We start from the raw sequence: 16,217 nt of genomic DNA, 5'->3' as shown, positions 1-16,217 counted from the left end.
TTAAAAAGAACCTGAAAACTAAAGATGTACAATGACCATAAATACTAAATAAAAATTAAACATTATACCTAATCATTAAAAAAACCAATTCATGACATAATTAAAAATGATCGCACAATTACTAAAACTTTTTTAAATAAAGTAAACGCTTTATTTATTATTGAACGGAAATATTTTTTTAACAAAAATCGAGAAAGTAATCGAAATGTTACCTATTATTGCCATAAAAACAGTCAAAAGTATTTTTCTATTTATCATTCACAATTTTAATTTTTTTGTTCTATTACATTAACATTCTTGTAAAATATCGTTCCAAAATGCTGCTACATTAATATACAATATATTGCTATTTATAAGCAAACTACCAAAGAAATCATAAAACTATATATTTTACATATAAATCTATGTAAGCATAAATTGGCTACATTTTTGTCAAGGTCGCGGCTATGACGACAGAGCCAGAAGGAACCAAAAATAGTAACTAAAAGTACACGACTGAAACGGTCGATAGTAAATAGTAATAAAATCAGTCGGACCGAAAATAGCGAACTGAAAACAGTCGATAGTAAAAAGTAATCAATTACTAAATAGTTAATATTCGATTTCAGTCGATATTTCCCAACACTAATCAAGAGATATTTATATCAACTATCGAATAGTTTGTTGGACTCCCTCTACCGTAAATTTTTTTACCATCTCTCCACGTTATTGAATGACCCATCAAAACTTGTGGTGTTCAGGTCATAGAGATTTAGTGTAAATCCATTAATTTAGGCGGTTAGTTGCGGGTGGCCTAGGCTAAAAATGTATAAAGTCGTATCGATTCTTATAATCGCAACATTCGGAGTGTGTCTAGGCGGTTCGTATGATTCACTCATGATTTCACAAATTTACGTGATTTTTTTTTAGAATTTGTGGAAACTCCGGATAAAATATATTTTGCGTCAAAGGAGGCGGTAAGCGTTTTTACCTAAATTCTTACTGAATTATAAATATTATGTTGTATAGCTAAATTGGACTGAGGCTAAAAAAGCATGTGAAGAGGCTGGATTGGAATTGGTCAGTTTAATTCATGAAAGCGAAAAGGCCGCACTTGAATCATTTTTGCGAGAATACAAATTAGTCCCGGAAGATGTTTGGTGTATAAAATAAAATCCTCGGCAGTTTAACATTTTTATACATGGCTTATACAATTTTAGCTGGATATTGGTTAGCTGGAATTAGACATCCTGATGGCAAATTCTACTGGGATACCACTGGTACTAAAGTGGGAGAAGGATTAAATGACTGGCTAGTTGGAGAACCGAGTAATGCTTACTACAAAGAACATTGCATGGAATTAAAGCAGGATTTGGGACAAATGGGCTGGAATGATTATTTTTGTGTTGAAGGGCGAAAATATTTGTGTCAAGTTCCTAGGCCCGAAGGTCCTCGCGGAGAGGGTTTAAGAGATTACAACTTCTTAGCTGAAGAAAATCGCTTGAACGAAAGACAAAATTATAGAGTACCAATGCCTTTTGATAATGGGATAATATATTTGGATGCAAGTGAAATATTTATTAATAAACCCTTTTAATACGTAGAAATACTGTTAAAATAAATTTTGTTATTTAATTAAAAAATAAAATATTTGAGAACAAATTAAAACAATAGGAAATTAAAATATTATTTATAATATACTTTTTTAAATGTATTTTCTATTCGTTTTATATGATGTGTAATCCGTTTAAATTTTCGAATTATGCAGAGATTTGCAAGTTGTAATTTAGTATTCATCTTAATTTATATAATTACGATTATATAATAAAACCTGTAAATAAAATAAAATAACCTCTACAACTTAATATTTTTATCTTGATCAAAATGATTTTCTGAAGATGTTAAATGTGATCTTTGTTCAAGGTCATATAAATTTTAACAAATTACATTGTAACGATTGATGTTTAGGATTTTTTATGAATGCCATTGTTTTGTGGTCATTACCCATGAACATGTTTCCAGTCTTATATGTACGGTTATATTTATCTATACTACAGAAGAGAATCATTGTAATATATTCATATCCACGATCGGTGTTAATCAATGAATAATAACAATTAGATCAACGAAATAAACCATTATAAAACCCAAATATAATTAGTAATGCCGTTATTGGAGAGGATAATTCTACAATAATATTTATTTCAACATGAAATCTAATATACTATATTAATGAGGCAATATTTCCATAGATGTTAAAGAATAGACAAACACACAGGAGATATCTAAGCAATATTTTTGTTCAGCAGATTATAATGATATACCTAAAAATAAACCAGTTAAAAAAATTTACCTATAATTCCTGGTAATATTAAGATATAAATATCTACATTTTCATATTTAACTAAGCACATAATATCTATTAATAAAATATATACATATGTTTTGACAAAGAAATCAGTAGGTTGATATGAATCAATCTTAACTAATTGATTTTTTCCTCTTGAATGATCCGATTACAATAAAGTACTTCGAACATCATTTACGTTTCATCCATTTTAAACTTTTAAAATTATTTAATGGTTTTGAATTTGGGCCAAGAAATAAATCGGAGTAGTGTATGTCGAATGTGTGAGTGATCGTTTAAAAAGGATGCCTTTTAAGGATTTCCATGTAAATGCTCACGGATGATCGAACGTGCCTCATGTTATAAATCTCTAAAATCACCCAAAATAGTACTTGAAGGTTATGTTATTGGCAGATGTCCATTCTGTTCAACAGATTCACATTACTTAACTGGTGACTTCTTTTATTGAATGTAAAAGATGTATTTGTATATTTAATATGTATTCTATGGTATGGTGATTGTGTAGTGTATTTAATTGTTATCAAAAACTGATTGGCATTAAATGTGTTTGTAAAACAGATGCTGGATTGCTCGCATTGCTTATTAATATGGAATGAAACAAGGGAATGAGACGTTGATAATTAATGACAATTATTTGAATTTATGGACTGTGTTTAACAGTTCAATTTGGACAATGACTTTGGTTGACTGGAACATCTGCCGTTTGCGGATTAATGGTATAACGCAAGAAAAAATTTAACAGAGCCAAATAGCAGGACCTTAGTAGCCAATTTATGTTTGCACCGTGATAAAACTGTACACTCAAATCATTTATGCAGAATATTCATTCACTATATTAAAATCTGTACCGTACTTTTTGTGAATGAATTTCTAACAGCTAAACCTCGTATAGGTAGGTGTAAACACTTATTTTGATAATAACGTTTTATTATTCGAATCAACTGCTCAATCACGAATAGATTCACCAGACATTTCAAAACATGAATAACTACAATTTTAATAAAAAATTGTATTGCGTTTAATATAGGTGACCAAAAATACAGCAAATTTATAGTTATGTTTTTTTTAAATGTATGATAGTTAATTTTATTAGCAATATAACATCTATTATTATATCTAAATGTATTCCAGAATTTAAAAAGGCCATATTTTAAAATTTATTTCAATTATTATATATTTTTATTAAATTAATAAATGCCGACTAACTTTAAAATTCAAGTAAAATTCACAAACAATTTGAGAAAAAACAATAAAATAGTGAATATATAAATATCTTAGTTTAGTATAAACTAGAAGTAAATACCTTTTTTAACACAGATATTTTAAAACAAATAAAAAATTAAGAAAAAAATATTCTGGCATACTTCCCCTGTACACTGTGTAGATGTTCGTTCTGGAGTCAATAGATAATTCTCGTTTGCGTCTTGTGCACATAAAGAATATAAACTGCGGATTCTCATATTATCAGACCAAAATTGCAAAACATCCGTCGAATCAAAAATGTATTTAATCTCCAGTTTCTGTTGGATTCTCGTCTACATTGGTCTGTCATCGACGGGTATGTATTTACGGACTTTAAACCCTTTTAACCTGACTATTTTATTATTATAAACACTGTTCACCCAGATTTGGCTAATTTAAACGATGCCAATTAAAAATTTTAAATTACTTGACCTCTACAATCATTTAATTCTACTCGATTCAAGATCAGCTCTGACAAATTATTAAATAATGGCTGTAATCAGAGTTTAATTTGTTTTATTTATACATTAATTATATAACTGTTAATTTCTAATAATAAAGATTTTTGACCAATATAATTTTCTAAGCATATTTTAATTTTTATCAATATTATTTTTATTATAAAAAGTGTATTTCAGAATTTGTTTCAACATCAAAAGAAGACAAGTATTTTGCATCCAAGGAGGCTGTAACTTGGGAGGATGCTAAACGTACGTGTGTCCAAGCCGGATATGAATTGGTCAGTGTGCAATCATTCAAAGAAAAAGATAGACTGGAGACATTTTTGGATGACAATAATTTGACACCAAAAGATCCTTATTGTAAGAATTATCTTCTAAATACATCACAATATACATTTTAAGTCATAATATTTTATAGCTGGATACTGGTTAGCTGGAGTACGCCACTCTAATGGCTCATTTTATTGGGACACAGTGAATACTTTGCTGGATAGAGATTTAGAAGGTTGGTCCTATGGCGAGCCCAGCAACGGAGAGAGCAACGAGAATTGCATAGAATTGAAATTCGATTATGTTAAATTAGGATGGAATGATCTTGCTTGCACCGATCTAAGACGATATTTGTGTCAGAAAAAGTAGAAAGAAACAACTATTTGTATTGTTTTGTTTCGTTCATGTTTAAAATATTTTTAAATTATAACTTTGTTAACATACCATTTTGATATATAAAAACACTTTAAAGAAACTAATTTGTTATCAATAATTAAATCATTCCTGGTACTTTCGATTAAGTAACTGAAGATCCGAATAAATAATCTGCATTATTTCGCACGTATACAATTTCTCAATAATACGAAGAAAACAAGAGTTAGAAAATTAAAGATCTACTTCACTTGATAATTATTTACTAAGAACAGCTTCGCAAGTCAATAATAAAATATATAATAAAAAATATTATTTTAATAACAAACAAAAATTTTACAATGCTATTACAAAATATTATAGTTAAATAAGTAATTTCTAATGTATTACTGGTCGTATATCGCCATTATGAAATTTAAGCAGAGAAAATTAAATCAATAAATATAATAAATAATTATTACAGTTTCATATTATGTGACTTTTATAATTATTACACGATTTAAGATTATTAGTTAAGAATAATTGAGTTAAATAAAGAAAAATTCTAATGGTAAATTTGTAATGATGACATCACAAAAACAACTGATTTTGACAAGAGCACTAACCAAACAAAATTAAACAAATGGTTAAAAATGGCTGCAAGTGGTGAAGGGTCGCCAACAACTCCTGTTTCAAATACGGATAGAACCTTTTCTAGAAGTTCATCCGTATCATCCGATTTCCAATGGACAAATTTGCTGGTAGGACGACCATTAAAGAACAAAACGAGAGCTGTCAAAGGTACCATCACATGTTACAGGTGTATGTTTAAAATAATTGTATCCCTGGATACTTTAATATTAAATGCAATGGTGTCTTATTATCCCCAATTGATAGCAAAAGTACAGTTAATAAAAATACTGATGCAATTATCTCCGACCTGATTTTTTCTTTATCAGTATCAAACATATAATAATTAAATTTATTTGTCTATCATTATTTACTTAATGTTTAAGATAAATTAAAAAAGGAAAATATAAAATCCTTTTTATAAATGTGTTATTTCAATTTCGTTAATACTTTAATTTATTTGATCATTTGGACAGTAATACAAAAATAACCAATATTTAACATTAATATGCAGTTATGCATTTTAAAGATTGTGGATTATTTTGTTTGTATTAACAAGTCATTGATTTCGGAAAAAGTGCAACGGCGCGCGCACTTGTGAAAAGGGGAAAATCAATATCATCCCTTAGAAGGAGTGTGTGGCTCGGCACAAGTGTAGAAACTGCGATTATTTTATCGGATGCTCTGCGTCTAAAATTTTGATTTGCCATAAAACCGAGAATAGTAAACACTGAGAAACGGCCACGATCGATTTTCCGAGTGGAAAATGAAAGTTCAAGAGTTGCCCGACAACTCGACGGGAAATGTGGTGGAGCAAGAGATGGCCGGCGCCCAAGACACGATCTACTTGTGTAATTTTCGCGTATCCGTCGACGGCGAGTGGCTCTGTTTAAAAGAGCTTCAAGATGTCGAATTTAACTTGCAAGAATCCATCAATAACAAAGCGATTTCTCCACCCAGCCCTGAACCCATGCCTTTGTTTGGTAAGGGGTATTTTGGTTTATGACGTTTTGGATTTTTTTCTCTACCAATACGTCATTTACACAATGAATTTCTTAGGTCGGGATCCTGTGATCATTGAACGAAGCAACTTGGTGAACATTAGTAGACTTGTAGTCAGAGAACTTATTGAGGAATCCTTACAATATGGAAGAATGTTGGATTCTGACCATATGCCTTTGCAGCATTTCTTCATCGTTCTGGAACATGTTCTCCGACACGGGCTGAAGCCGAAAAAGGTCAGCATTTTAAACAATATATATTTTTTATATTATAAGTATAAGTTTAATAATTTTTATTAATTCTTTGTCAATTATTGCAAAATTTAATTACATTAATAAAAATTTTAGGGTTTATTAGGGCCCAAAAAAGAATTATGGGATATTCTTCAAATGGTGGAAAAATATGCACCTGAAGCACAAGATATAACCGCTAGTGTGAGAAATCTTCCAACTGTTAGGTAAAATATCATATTGATAAATATAATAAAATTAGTGGTATTAATATGAGTAGTATTTTAACAAAACAATTACATTAAATTTGATGTTTGAAGTGATTTAAATTAATAGATTAAGTCCTGTGATTATTGAACATTTTTCATTAAGTATACATTTTTTAAGTTTAGAACCCACCTGGGCCGAGCTAGAGCATGGTTAAGGTTAGCTCTTATGCAGAAAAAGCTGTCTGATTATTTAAGAATTTTAATTGACCACAAAGACGATGCGTTAGTGGAATACTTCGAACCAGACGCACTGATGTTGAGCGAAGAGGCCCCAAGAATTATTGGTTTCTTAGTAGGTCTAAATGTCATTGACTGTAATCTTTGCGTTAAGGTGGGATAACATGAATAAAATCATTCAAGTTTCAGGTAAACATGCTTACGTTTTTAGGAAGAAGATTTGGATTGTCCACAAGGTGTAATTGATTTTTCACTGTATTTAAGATCTCCTAATCAGGCACCTAGTGGATCTAGTAACGAAGAACACGATGGTGACGATAATATGGTAACAGTTTTGGATCAGAAGAACTATATCGAAGAATTAAATCGTCACTTAAAGTATAGTTTAATGTTTTGTTTGCATTTGCTATTTATAATACAAAATATATTATTTTAGTGCTACAGTCACTAATTTGCAATCCAAAGTTGAATCACTCACCACAACAAACGCATTGATGAAAGAAGACTTAGCTATTGCCAAAAACAATCTTCTTGCGCTTTATGAAGAAAACCGACAGCTTAGAGAAGAGTGTGGTAAAGATCCTGGAGGGTAAGCATTCTTTTTGTAATTTCATGTATTAACTTACATGCTCCCAATTATAGATATACTATGAGTCTTAGTGGCGTAAATATTATTAACACTAATGACAAAGTAGCCACAGGAGAAATTGAAGAGTTGAAACAGCGATTGGAAGAGGAAAGGAAACTTAGACAGGAAGCTGATCATGAACTTGAAATTCAGGTAATCATTATCATGTAATTGTTATGGTCATATTTTAACACAGCTTGTAGATGTGTCTCAAAGCGGAGATGGAAGTTGCAATGAAGTTGCTTGAAAAAGACATTCATGAGAAACAAGACACAATCGTTTCGTTACGACGTCAATTGGATGACATCAAACTGATCAATTTGGAAATGTATAAAAAGTTGCAGGTAAGTTATTATTTGGCAATGATTTCATTTCTAATGCTGCTTTATACTAGTGTTCTCTACAAGCAATTTTTTTTAATAAAAATTCCAGTTTTTCCAAATGTATTTGTTAGAATGTGTATTAAAAATAATCATATTGTTTGTTCAGACACTAAGTGCTGTTATTTGGCGAGTTTATTAGGCTCGTAAATCATGTTAATCAAAACTGCTTATAGGAATGTGAGATGGAGTTGACACAAAAAGGCGAAATGGTGAGTCGACTTCAGGCCAAAGCCGGCCAAATCGGAAAGATTCTCAATAATCTCGAAAAATATAACCATCTGCTAAAAGACGACAAGAAAGCGTTTGACAAGCGATTGGAAAAACGCTCGTCAATGCACTCCAAAGTGGAGAACAAAGAGAACGTTCCGAAAAACTCCAACATTTCACCAGAAAAAAGTACTGACAAAGACGCCAAAGCAAATACTAAAGAGCCTAAAATGGAGGAAACTCTTGACGAAGCGCGACTGTCATCCGAATCCACCGAATCATTTGTGAAATTAGAATTACCCCTAGAAACAGATGAAAAAAATTAGACACTTAAACTTTATCGCAGTCTTTGTCGGTGTCTTTTTCTCATTCCTATCTGTTTAGTTTGAAACGTTTCCAGATAATTCTTTTTTGGACTGCGTGTACTAACGAGTTTCAAAAAGAAAGATCTGTTCTTTTTGTTTATAAATAATTTGTGATATATAGGAAAGAACTGTAGGGAAATTTGAGACAGAGTATTTAGTGTGATGTTTGAAAGACTGAAGAGACACATTCTGACTTATTTCAGGATTGTGAGGCATCGTTAAAACATAAAACCGAGTTAGTTAACAAGCTAGAGGCTAAGGCACAAACTGTGACAGATACTGTACGGTCTCTCGAATATAAGTAGGTACACATTTAAAGTACTAATTAAGAATACTCATAGATTGATTTTCACTTTTCTCTTTGGTATCTTTGAAATCTTCTTGTTTGTAATACTTGACGTGTTTGCTTATATATACATTTTTTTGCTACTACTTTCAAGTTGCATACAGAGGATTTTGGAAGAATGGAAAGGCGTGTTGATATCGAAGAGAAAAGGGGACCTAAATCAGCATTATATATAGTTTAGAGAGATTAGGAACGTGATTCTTTCTGAACCATTAGCTTAATAATTCTTCAATAAAGGGAACTGTTGGCAAACCTTCATTACTACAGCCATTTTTAACCATGAACGAGATATTAGCGCAAAGAAAACATAATTTTTAAGACCCTGTATTGAAACACTAAATGAGATATAAGCCAGTGCAATTTTCGTAGCATTACATATTAGTTTTAAATGTTTGCAATTGTATGGATATAAAATAAAAGAGGATATTTCTTATCAAATGCTTTAATAAAAACTGTTTAAACATCATTTGTGGATTTTATTTGTAATGCTTTGTATCCCTGATTCTAACTATACCAAGTTATTTTTTGTTATACTTAAGTTTTTTAATTTTTTTTTTTGGTTTGTATATTGTTGGTTTGCCAGTAGTTTTTTTTATCATTTATGATTTTACGATTATCTGTATCTATATTTTAGATCAGTTTTCTTTTATTTTATTACATTTAAAGTAATTTATATTACTGAAATCAAGGTTGACTTTTCGTTCCGCTAGCTGCACTTATCCATCTGCATTAATTAACTTTTTTATGGTTGATGATTTTTGTCAGCTTTCTAGCCATAAAAATATTAGTACCTTGGATAAGTTCTCGCTATCGCTTTTAAACATATTGTAATATGATATTCATAATTTTATTCTGAAAAATATGATTTTGTATATATGAAAAAGTGCACAAAAACCAAATGTTACGGTACCGATATCGCAAATAATATGCATAGGTTTAGTCACACCTTTAAAATAATGATTTCAGTGTTAAAAGTTTAATAGCTTTGATGAGTTGCTCAAAGTGAAAATGACCAACCAAAAGGGACACAACAAACTGTTCAATATACTGTTTTCGATGGCATAGATTTGGCTTAGTACTCAACAATCTGATGGCCACTACGGTTGTATGTGTGGCTAAAGAGAGAGATTTTTATAATAAACTCTTATTTATGATGGTTAGCTTCTTTCCTGAAAAATTTCTTTGGAAGCTTTAATTTATGTAATTGTAGAATAGAAATTCTGAACTGAATGTTATTATTTGGTAAGAGCCTACAAAGCATAAAATACAAAAACATTGGCTTGTCTGCCAATGAATAAAACAGAAACTGTTCAACGAATGATTGTATGGGTGAATTTTCTAACAGCTGTATCATTCGTTACATTCCATATTAAAATATTTTACCTGGTCCTATTCCACTTAAAAATTACGATGTATTACTGCAGCTAAAGATCCGATTCCTAATCTATACCTAGCAAAGTAGCAAACAAACAAAATATTTCTTACAGGCTCAATGACATAACATTAATCATTTTGTTGGGAAAGAAATTGCTTATGAATTATTTAATTTTTGTTTACACCTGTAATATGTTAATGCTATATTATTTGGCGTGATATATACCGTAAAATCTTATTCAAGGTGCTAATATTTTATAAAAATGGATCACCGAAACAAAATTGAACCATGCTTAATTCATATTATCACTACTGTATTTGTGATGTCTAGTAAACGTAAATATATATTTATAAATATTATTTAAGGCTTAGAGAAAGTGAAAACAATCGAGTAACAATGGAGCAAGCAAGAAGAGAACTCCATATGCAAGCCGTTCAAGTTGAAGAACAGGCCAGCAGTGCTGAAGGTGATTTAAAGGTGGAAAGAGAATGGAGAATATCACTGCAAGAATCCATGCAACAGGATAGAGAAAAAATTTCCAAACTGCAACATGAGAACAGTCAGCTGAAAATTATCGCAGACGTAAGTATTTGTTAAGTAAGTTAAGTAAAAATGGTAATATTACTGATAATATAGAAATATGCTACCCTTCAAGAAGAATATTATAATTTAAAAGATAACTGTTTGGAACAAGAGCATACTTTAGAAGAGTTAGGCGCGAAGTTACTTGATAGCAAACTGCAAATATCTGATCTACGGGAAGAAGTAAACAGAAATAAGTCTGATAGCACATGGGCTAATGACAAAACGGTGACGCATTGTAAATCCTGCAAAAAGGAGTTCAGTTTAACAAGGAGACGGGTACGTTGTTGTTTTTTGTATCTTCATGTATTAATGTGTTTTTTTATCTAGCACCATTGTCGAAATTGTGGGGACATATTTTGCAATTCTTGTTCAGATAATTCTATGGCATTACCATCTTCAGCCAAGCCAGTCAGAGTGTGTGATGATTGTAATACTTTACTTATGGGGAGGTACCCATGATATAATGCTAAGAACCAACAAAACCATTTTACCACAAATGTTCATTTATAATGCCTTTACATTCATACAGAACTGTGCTAATTTTTAAGGTGCTAGTGTTGTCCATTATTTATTATTAAGTGTGAGCATAGTGAAACTATTCCAAATTTATATCAAGATAAATATATTTTACACAACATAGTAATTGAAAGTTTTATTAAACTTACCTATAGTATGTGTAGTATAGCCAACCCTATTGAAAAAACATTTGATCTTGCTAATAATATTCTATATTCTCACTGCAGTTATGCTAATTATTTTCTTTATAGCAATTCAAATTGTTTTAATCAGTATAATTTTGTTTTTAATAATTTGACATTTGTTAGGAAATGGTTACTAGAATAATAATATAAAAAAAAACTTCAAACCATTATGTTTCCAGTTTTAAAATATTTATTTACTTATATCTTATAAAAATATCTTTTAAAAAATGGACGGTTATAATTTAACTTAAAAATATTAAAATATTTTATATTTGGACGGAGATGAAAATATTATTTTTCTAGGAGTATTCTTAATTACTATACAATAGACTGTAAGTTGTTACAGTGAAGAGTATAATATATACAGCTTTGGTCAATATGTTTTGATTAACATTAAAAATATTGGCACATGGAGTGTGCTAATGTGACTTTGTTGTATTGAAATATTTTCGATCTTTAACAATTATAACTAACTTGTACTAGACATAATTACACTGAAAATAAACATCAAATCATAATAATGCTGATTAAAATATTGACCACTAAACAAACAGATTATTATCTCCAAAGTATTAAGGCAAAAGCAAGAGTAGCACTACCATATAAAAGAGGTAAAGACAATCTTATTGAAACACCACTGTTGCATCTTTGATCCAAGAAACAGAAACACCAAGTTGTATTATCATAGTAGTTCCTAAAATAAATTTTGAAAATAAATATACCTTGTCCAGCAGATAAAAAATGTATTAACTAACCTGTATATGTCCAGCTCCTTTATGGAATTATTTACGTAATTTGCTAAATGTACATCCACAGCTGCTGGTCTACAACCTTCATAATGATCAGCAGGTATATCTGTTCGAATACCTCTTAATGAACTCAAACAAGATCTAGTAATTAATGTTTCATCTAGAACAAAGTATAGTAATGTAGAACAAAGTTCTAGTGTTATCAATACATATATATTTAAAATATATATAATTACCACTTCTTTGTTCTATTATTTTTACACAAACATCATTTTCTTCTGGACACACTTTTGTCCAATGATAGAGCCAATTAAATGGTGTGCCACAGCCTGGCTGAGTAGAAACGCATTCATAACACCACAAGGATATTGAAACATCTGCAGAAAAGGGTTATTATAATGCATTAAGGCCACACCCTCACAAAATATTTTATTATTATACAGTGTTGTATAGTTTTCACTTACTTCTTTTAATTAGCATTGATATAATTAATAATATAGCTATTGGTTTGAACATTTTTAATGCTTTTTCAAACAAACGGAAATCAGACGAATTTTTATCAGTATTTTGAACTTATAACCTAACTCTCACCGTTTATTATAAACAGACTTGAAGTTAGTTAAATAGAACCGTTAAATCATCGTTAAATTAATAGATGTTAATGACTAATTCAAATTTTCAATTCTATTTTTCCTGTTGAAGGTTCATGTCAGTTGTAAGTAATTACTACAAATTCTATTTTATGAAAATTACAGTTAGCCGAAAAATATATTAATACATTTTTAGATGGAATTTTGAGCAAAGCAAGATAATATTTTAATGAAATTATTTGCAATAGCCGAAATTACCTCTATTATTACTAATTTAGATTATTTCTCTCATTAGTGAGTAAAACTGAAAACAGAATAAAAAATTATGAAATATAAAACCTAGCAAATTTGTCAGAACTAGGGATCCCGAAAAAATATAGATATACATATATATTTTCGGAAAAAATTTTTTGGATTTTTTTTCAAAAAAAAAAATATTTCTTAAACATTATAAAAACCATTTTGCCACTTATTTTTAACGGATTAGTATATTTTTATATTTAATCGAAAGAATTTGTTATATAAATATATATTGCAAAACATTATCGATATTTTTTTTCTCCGTTATATCGATATATTTTTTAACATATCGAAAATGTCATATCGATATTTTTTAAAATATCGATATTTTTCTCAGTGGTTGACACCAGGAGTGTGCAACTCCAATGGTAAGTAGTGGGGCAAAGTTTTGCTTAGTTCAATCATTGGCGGCGCTGGCAACGTGAATTTTATTGGTTAGTTTACAATAATTTGTAGAAACCTGTAAAGAAAATACTTTGGTTTGATTGGTCTGCCATTTCGCCTGATTACTTTGTGACGTCACATTTATTGGCCAATAGAATTTAAATGAAAATCAAATTTAATTTTTAAAATTAATTTAAAACAAATAAACATAACTGTAAATAATATAATTGTATATAAACAAAAAGCAAAAAAAAACAATTATGAACTCTATTCTAGGCAAAATTAAAATATCTATAATTCTTCTATAACGCCTTCCAATATTTGTTTAGTGCCATCAATTTTATGGGATCTATTAGAATTCTAACTTATCTTGATATATTGAAGGTAAACTTTAAATCCTTCCCTGTTGATATTGCATTAACTTCATTAAACCAAAAATACAATCTCACCTCATAACAACTTTTAAAATTTGGTCTTAAAAATCATTATGGATTGGACATTTGAAACACTAAACATTTATGTGTTTTTTATACATATTTAGATTTGAGAGTATTTAATCTGTGGAACTACTTAATATAGAATGTAATATTGCATGTTGTCTCTTTTTCAGAAGTTTTGTTAAATAACCTGAAATAAGACTAAAATACAATATTAGACTCTTGTTTTTCTCAGAGCAAAGTTCTCTGGAACTGAAAATATAAACTCCTCTGGTGATTTAACAACCTCAAGTGGTAATAGATCTCCCGTTAAAAAAGAATATAATTTATCTAACATGTTCATCTTCTTCACAATTTTCTCCGGGAGAATTATGTGAAAAAATTGAGGTGATGATTTGCCCTTTTAAAGATTTCTCGAAAATACTAGGTGAAGGATGCTGTTTCTACCTTTATGACCTCTAATAGATCCAACAAAATTCTTTAAGCAATCTTGTTTAAGATTTCTTAAACAAATGTAATTATTTGTAAATTTAGACAAAATAGATTTCTTTAAGGTAATAAATCCCCTAAAAGTAGCAATTAAATTTTTAATTGATGGCACCGTAACAAATATTTTCTTAACCAGGCAATCAAATTTAAATATACAATAGCTCTACTATAAAATTACAGAACGCTGATTGTTCTAAAAAGTTAATGTATTACAAATATTTTAGGGATATTTTACAATTAAAAGTAGTATTTATTACTACTAATTATCCTGTTATCTTAATTATTACCTTCTTGTAAGACTTCTTTATGTAGAGACATCACACTGACAGCATACGAACAACTTGGTAGATTAATTGAATTTTATTACTACTAACATCTTCATAAATAGGTTTTGATTTTCTGTGAACAAACAATATATAAACAGACATGAAGTAGATAGATAATTTTACATGTATCTAATAAAAACAATGTTGGATATGCATTTACCCTAATACCTGTTCGTGAAGGAAGGGTAATTCTAAGTTTTTCACTAAAATGTCCGTGACAGACACCATGACGTTGATATATTTGCATTATGGTTTATCCAGGTAACTTACTACTATTTACTTGATCCATTACAACCCATTTTTGGAAAGGAGCGAGATCATACTTTGGGAAACGATGTTTAATTTCCGTAGCAGATTTTTATCTCGGTACACTATATCTTTTACTACACTGACGCATTGTCATCAATTTTTATATTATTACTCCATAATAATTAATGTAAAACAGAAAATATGCACAACGTAAAACGAAGATTTCTTGATCTAAACAAAAACCAAAACCAATAAACAACAAACTTAAAAATAGACGCCCATAGAAAATGCTGACTTCACACAATTTGATCGACCAATCACATTCCATGTTAGTGGCGGCACCAGGAATTTAAACTAGCCAATCACAATTTGTGATCGCAGCGCTACCGTTGATTGAACTAAACAAAACAATTCCCCAAGGTCGCCTATACCGTGAAATTTCTATTTTTTCTATGATTGATATTTCTAGTCAGAATACGTTCTAAACAGATTATGATGTCTAAATATATTAAATTTGGTTATTCCATAACAAAAGCAAAACATTTTATAAGCTTCGAAATTAAATGCATTAGCGGAGCTTTTTTTAAGATTGCTTTTCCTGGCAGCTGTTTTAATAACCTAGTGAAATAATTAATGGGCGAAGACTGAGGTTGTTGTCAATTTCTGTGGCAACTTCGATTGGAGAAATCAAATTTACAGCTAGATCGGGCTGATAAATATAAGTTATATGCATAGATTCTATATCATTCGATTGAAATACGTTAGCTAAATAATGTGCGAATAATTGATTGATTTATTTCTTCTTTGCGTCGAGCCCATTAATTTTGATCATTTTAAAAAGACGGTAACTTTAATAATTGGTGTTTGCAATCTTTGAGTTGTTTTCCATAGCGAGTAATATTTATCTGCTTCCGGGCTTAATTCACTTACATATTTTTCGAAGCAATTATTTTTTATGTATACATTTTAAAGTCGCCTTTTACCAACTATGGGTTTATCTGGACTGGGCCTAAAGTTTAACGTGGGCTCCGAATCACAGTCCTCAGCATTAAGCCTACCGACTGGCGAGTGGCCAACTTTAGAAATCATCCCAGAAGACATCCGGTCTTACCCAGCCTGGTTAC

The 16,217-nt window shown here is 30.0% G+C and overlaps 4 protein-coding genes across 10 annotated transcripts; 3 read left to right on the top strand and 1 right to left on the bottom strand.

The window, feature by feature from the left end:
- The first annotated feature begins 699 nt into the window (after nt 1–699).
- On the top strand, nt 700–1,677 carry LOC143190253 (salivary C-type lectin 2). Its single transcript, XM_076394442.1, has 4 exons — nt 700–859; nt 910–956; nt 1,009–1,141; nt 1,200–1,677. Exons 1-4 carry the CDS (start codon nt 805–807, stop codon nt 1,574–1,576), a joined length of 612 nt encoding a protein of 203 aa, XP_076250557.1. The 5' UTR covers nt 700–804; the 3' UTR covers nt 1,577–1,677.
- Nucleotides 1,678–3,718: 2,041 nt separating this feature from the next.
- Nucleotides 3,719–4,795, top strand: LOC143190258 (L-selectin). Its single transcript, XM_076394455.1, has 3 exons — nt 3,719–3,905; nt 4,228–4,410; nt 4,469–4,795. The coding sequence occupies exons 1-3, from the start codon at nt 3,848–3,850 to the stop codon at nt 4,687–4,689; spliced, it is 462 nt and encodes a 153-aa protein (XP_076250570.1). The 5' UTR covers nt 3,719–3,847; the 3' UTR covers nt 4,690–4,795.
- A 474-nt stretch (nt 4,796–5,269) lies between these two features.
- Nucleotides 5,270–11,511, top strand: LOC143199756 (RUN and FYVE domain-containing protein 2). 4 transcript variants are annotated; one of them, XM_076409831.1, is made up of 13 exons: nt 5,270–5,472; nt 6,361–6,539; nt 6,651–6,760; nt 6,926–7,133; nt 7,191–7,357; nt 7,416–7,568; nt 7,622–7,760; nt 7,811–7,951; nt 8,164–8,199; nt 8,766–8,863; nt 10,649–10,865; nt 10,920–11,144; nt 11,196–11,511. In XM_076409831.1, exons 1-13 carry the CDS (start codon nt 5,325–5,327, stop codon nt 11,325–11,327), a joined length of 1,953 nt encoding a protein of 650 aa, XP_076265946.1. In that variant the 5' UTR covers nt 5,270–5,324; the 3' UTR covers nt 11,328–11,511. The 4 variants fall into 4 exon arrangements, with proteins under 4 accessions (XP_076265946.1, XP_076265953.1, XP_076265928.1 ...); XM_076409813.1 differs by lacking the exon at nt 5,270–5,472 and adding an exon at nt 5,943–6,284; XM_076409838.1 differs by lacking the exon at nt 8,164–8,199.
- A 464-nt stretch (nt 11,512–11,975) lies between these two features.
- Nucleotides 11,976–15,224, bottom strand: crim (QVR superfamily protein crim). 4 transcript variants are annotated; one of them, XM_076409795.1, is made up of 5 exons: nt 15,115–15,224; nt 14,806–14,917; nt 12,555–12,695; nt 12,325–12,478; nt 11,976–12,263 (listed from the first exon to the last, which is right to left on the bottom strand). In XM_076409795.1, the coding sequence occupies exons 2-5, from the start codon at nt 14,834–14,836 to the stop codon at nt 12,128–12,130; spliced, it is 462 nt and encodes a 153-aa protein (XP_076265910.1). In that variant the 5' UTR covers nt 14,837–14,917; nt 15,115–15,224; the 3' UTR covers nt 11,976–12,127. The 4 variants fall into 4 exon arrangements, with proteins under 4 accessions (XP_076265910.1, XP_076265899.1, XP_076265916.1 ...); XM_076409784.1 differs by having other exon boundaries at nt 15,013–15,131; XM_076409801.1 differs by lacking the exon at nt 15,115–15,224 and adding an exon at nt 15,005–15,097.
- Nucleotides 15,225–16,217: the final 993 nt, after the last annotated feature.

Source organism: Rhynchophorus ferrugineus, unplaced genomic scaffold (genome assembly GCF_030347505.1).
Source record: "Rhynchophorus ferrugineus isolate W39M unplaced genomic scaffold, kcgeb_rfMv2 rfM1, whole genome shotgun sequence".
Lineage (NCBI taxonomy): Eukaryota > Metazoa > Arthropoda > Insecta > Coleoptera > Curculionidae > Rhynchophorus > Rhynchophorus ferrugineus.
Note: the sequence above shows the minus strand (reverse complement) of the source record. Positions and strands in the feature narration are given on the sequence as shown.

What these genes read in the sequence shown, in the direction of transcription:
- LOC143190258 (XM_076394455.1), top strand. Translation starts at nt 3,848, where the DNA reads ATGTATTTAATCTCCAGTTTCTGTTGGATTCTCGTCTACATTGGTCTG. An exon ending in CATTGGTCTGTCATCGACGG is followed by an intron (nt 3,906 to 4,227) that starts GTATGTATTTAC and finishes AGTGTATTTCAG; the next exon opens with AATTTGTTTCAACATCAAAA. An exon ending in GACACCAAAAGATCCTTATT is followed by an intron (nt 4,411 to 4,468) that starts GTAAGAATTATC and finishes AATATTTTATAG; the next exon opens with CTGGATACTGGTTAGCTGGA.
- LOC143190253 (XM_076394442.1), top strand. Translation starts at nt 805, where the DNA reads ATGTATAAAGTCGTATCGATTCTTATAATCGCAACATTCGGAGTGTGT. An exon ending in ATTCGGAGTGTGTCTAGGCG is followed by an intron (nt 860 to 909) that starts GTTCGTATGATT and finishes ATTTTTTTTTAG; the next exon opens with AATTTGTGGAAACTCCGGAT. An exon ending in AGTCCCGGAAGATGTTTGGT is followed by an intron (nt 1,142 to 1,199) that starts GTATAAAATAAA and finishes ATACAATTTTAG; the next exon opens with CTGGATATTGGTTAGCTGGA.
- LOC143199756 (XM_076409813.1), top strand. Translation starts at nt 6,068, where the DNA reads ATGAAAGTTCAAGAGTTGCCCGACAACTCGACGGGAAATGTGGTGGAG. An exon ending in GTACGGTCTCTCGAATATAA is followed by an intron (nt 8,864 to 10,648) that starts GTAGGTACACAT and finishes ATATTATTTAAG; the next exon opens with GCTTAGAGAAAGTGAAAACA. An exon ending in TCAGTTTAACAAGGAGACGG is followed by an intron (nt 11,145 to 11,195) that starts GTACGTTGTTGT and finishes TTTTTTATCTAG; the next exon opens with CACCATTGTCGAAATTGTGG.
- crim (XM_076409772.1), bottom strand. Translation starts at nt 12,834, where the DNA reads ATGTTCAAACCAATAGCTATATTATTAATTATATCAATGCTAATTAAA. An exon ending in AATAATAGAACAAAGAAGTG is followed by an intron (nt 12,479 to 12,554) that starts GTAATTATATAT and finishes ACTTTGTTCTAG; the next exon opens with ATGAAACATTAATTACTAGA. An exon ending in AAGGAGCTGGACATATACAG is followed by an intron (nt 12,264 to 12,324) that starts GTTAGTTAATAC and finishes AATTTATTTTAG; the next exon opens with GAACTACTATGATAATACAA.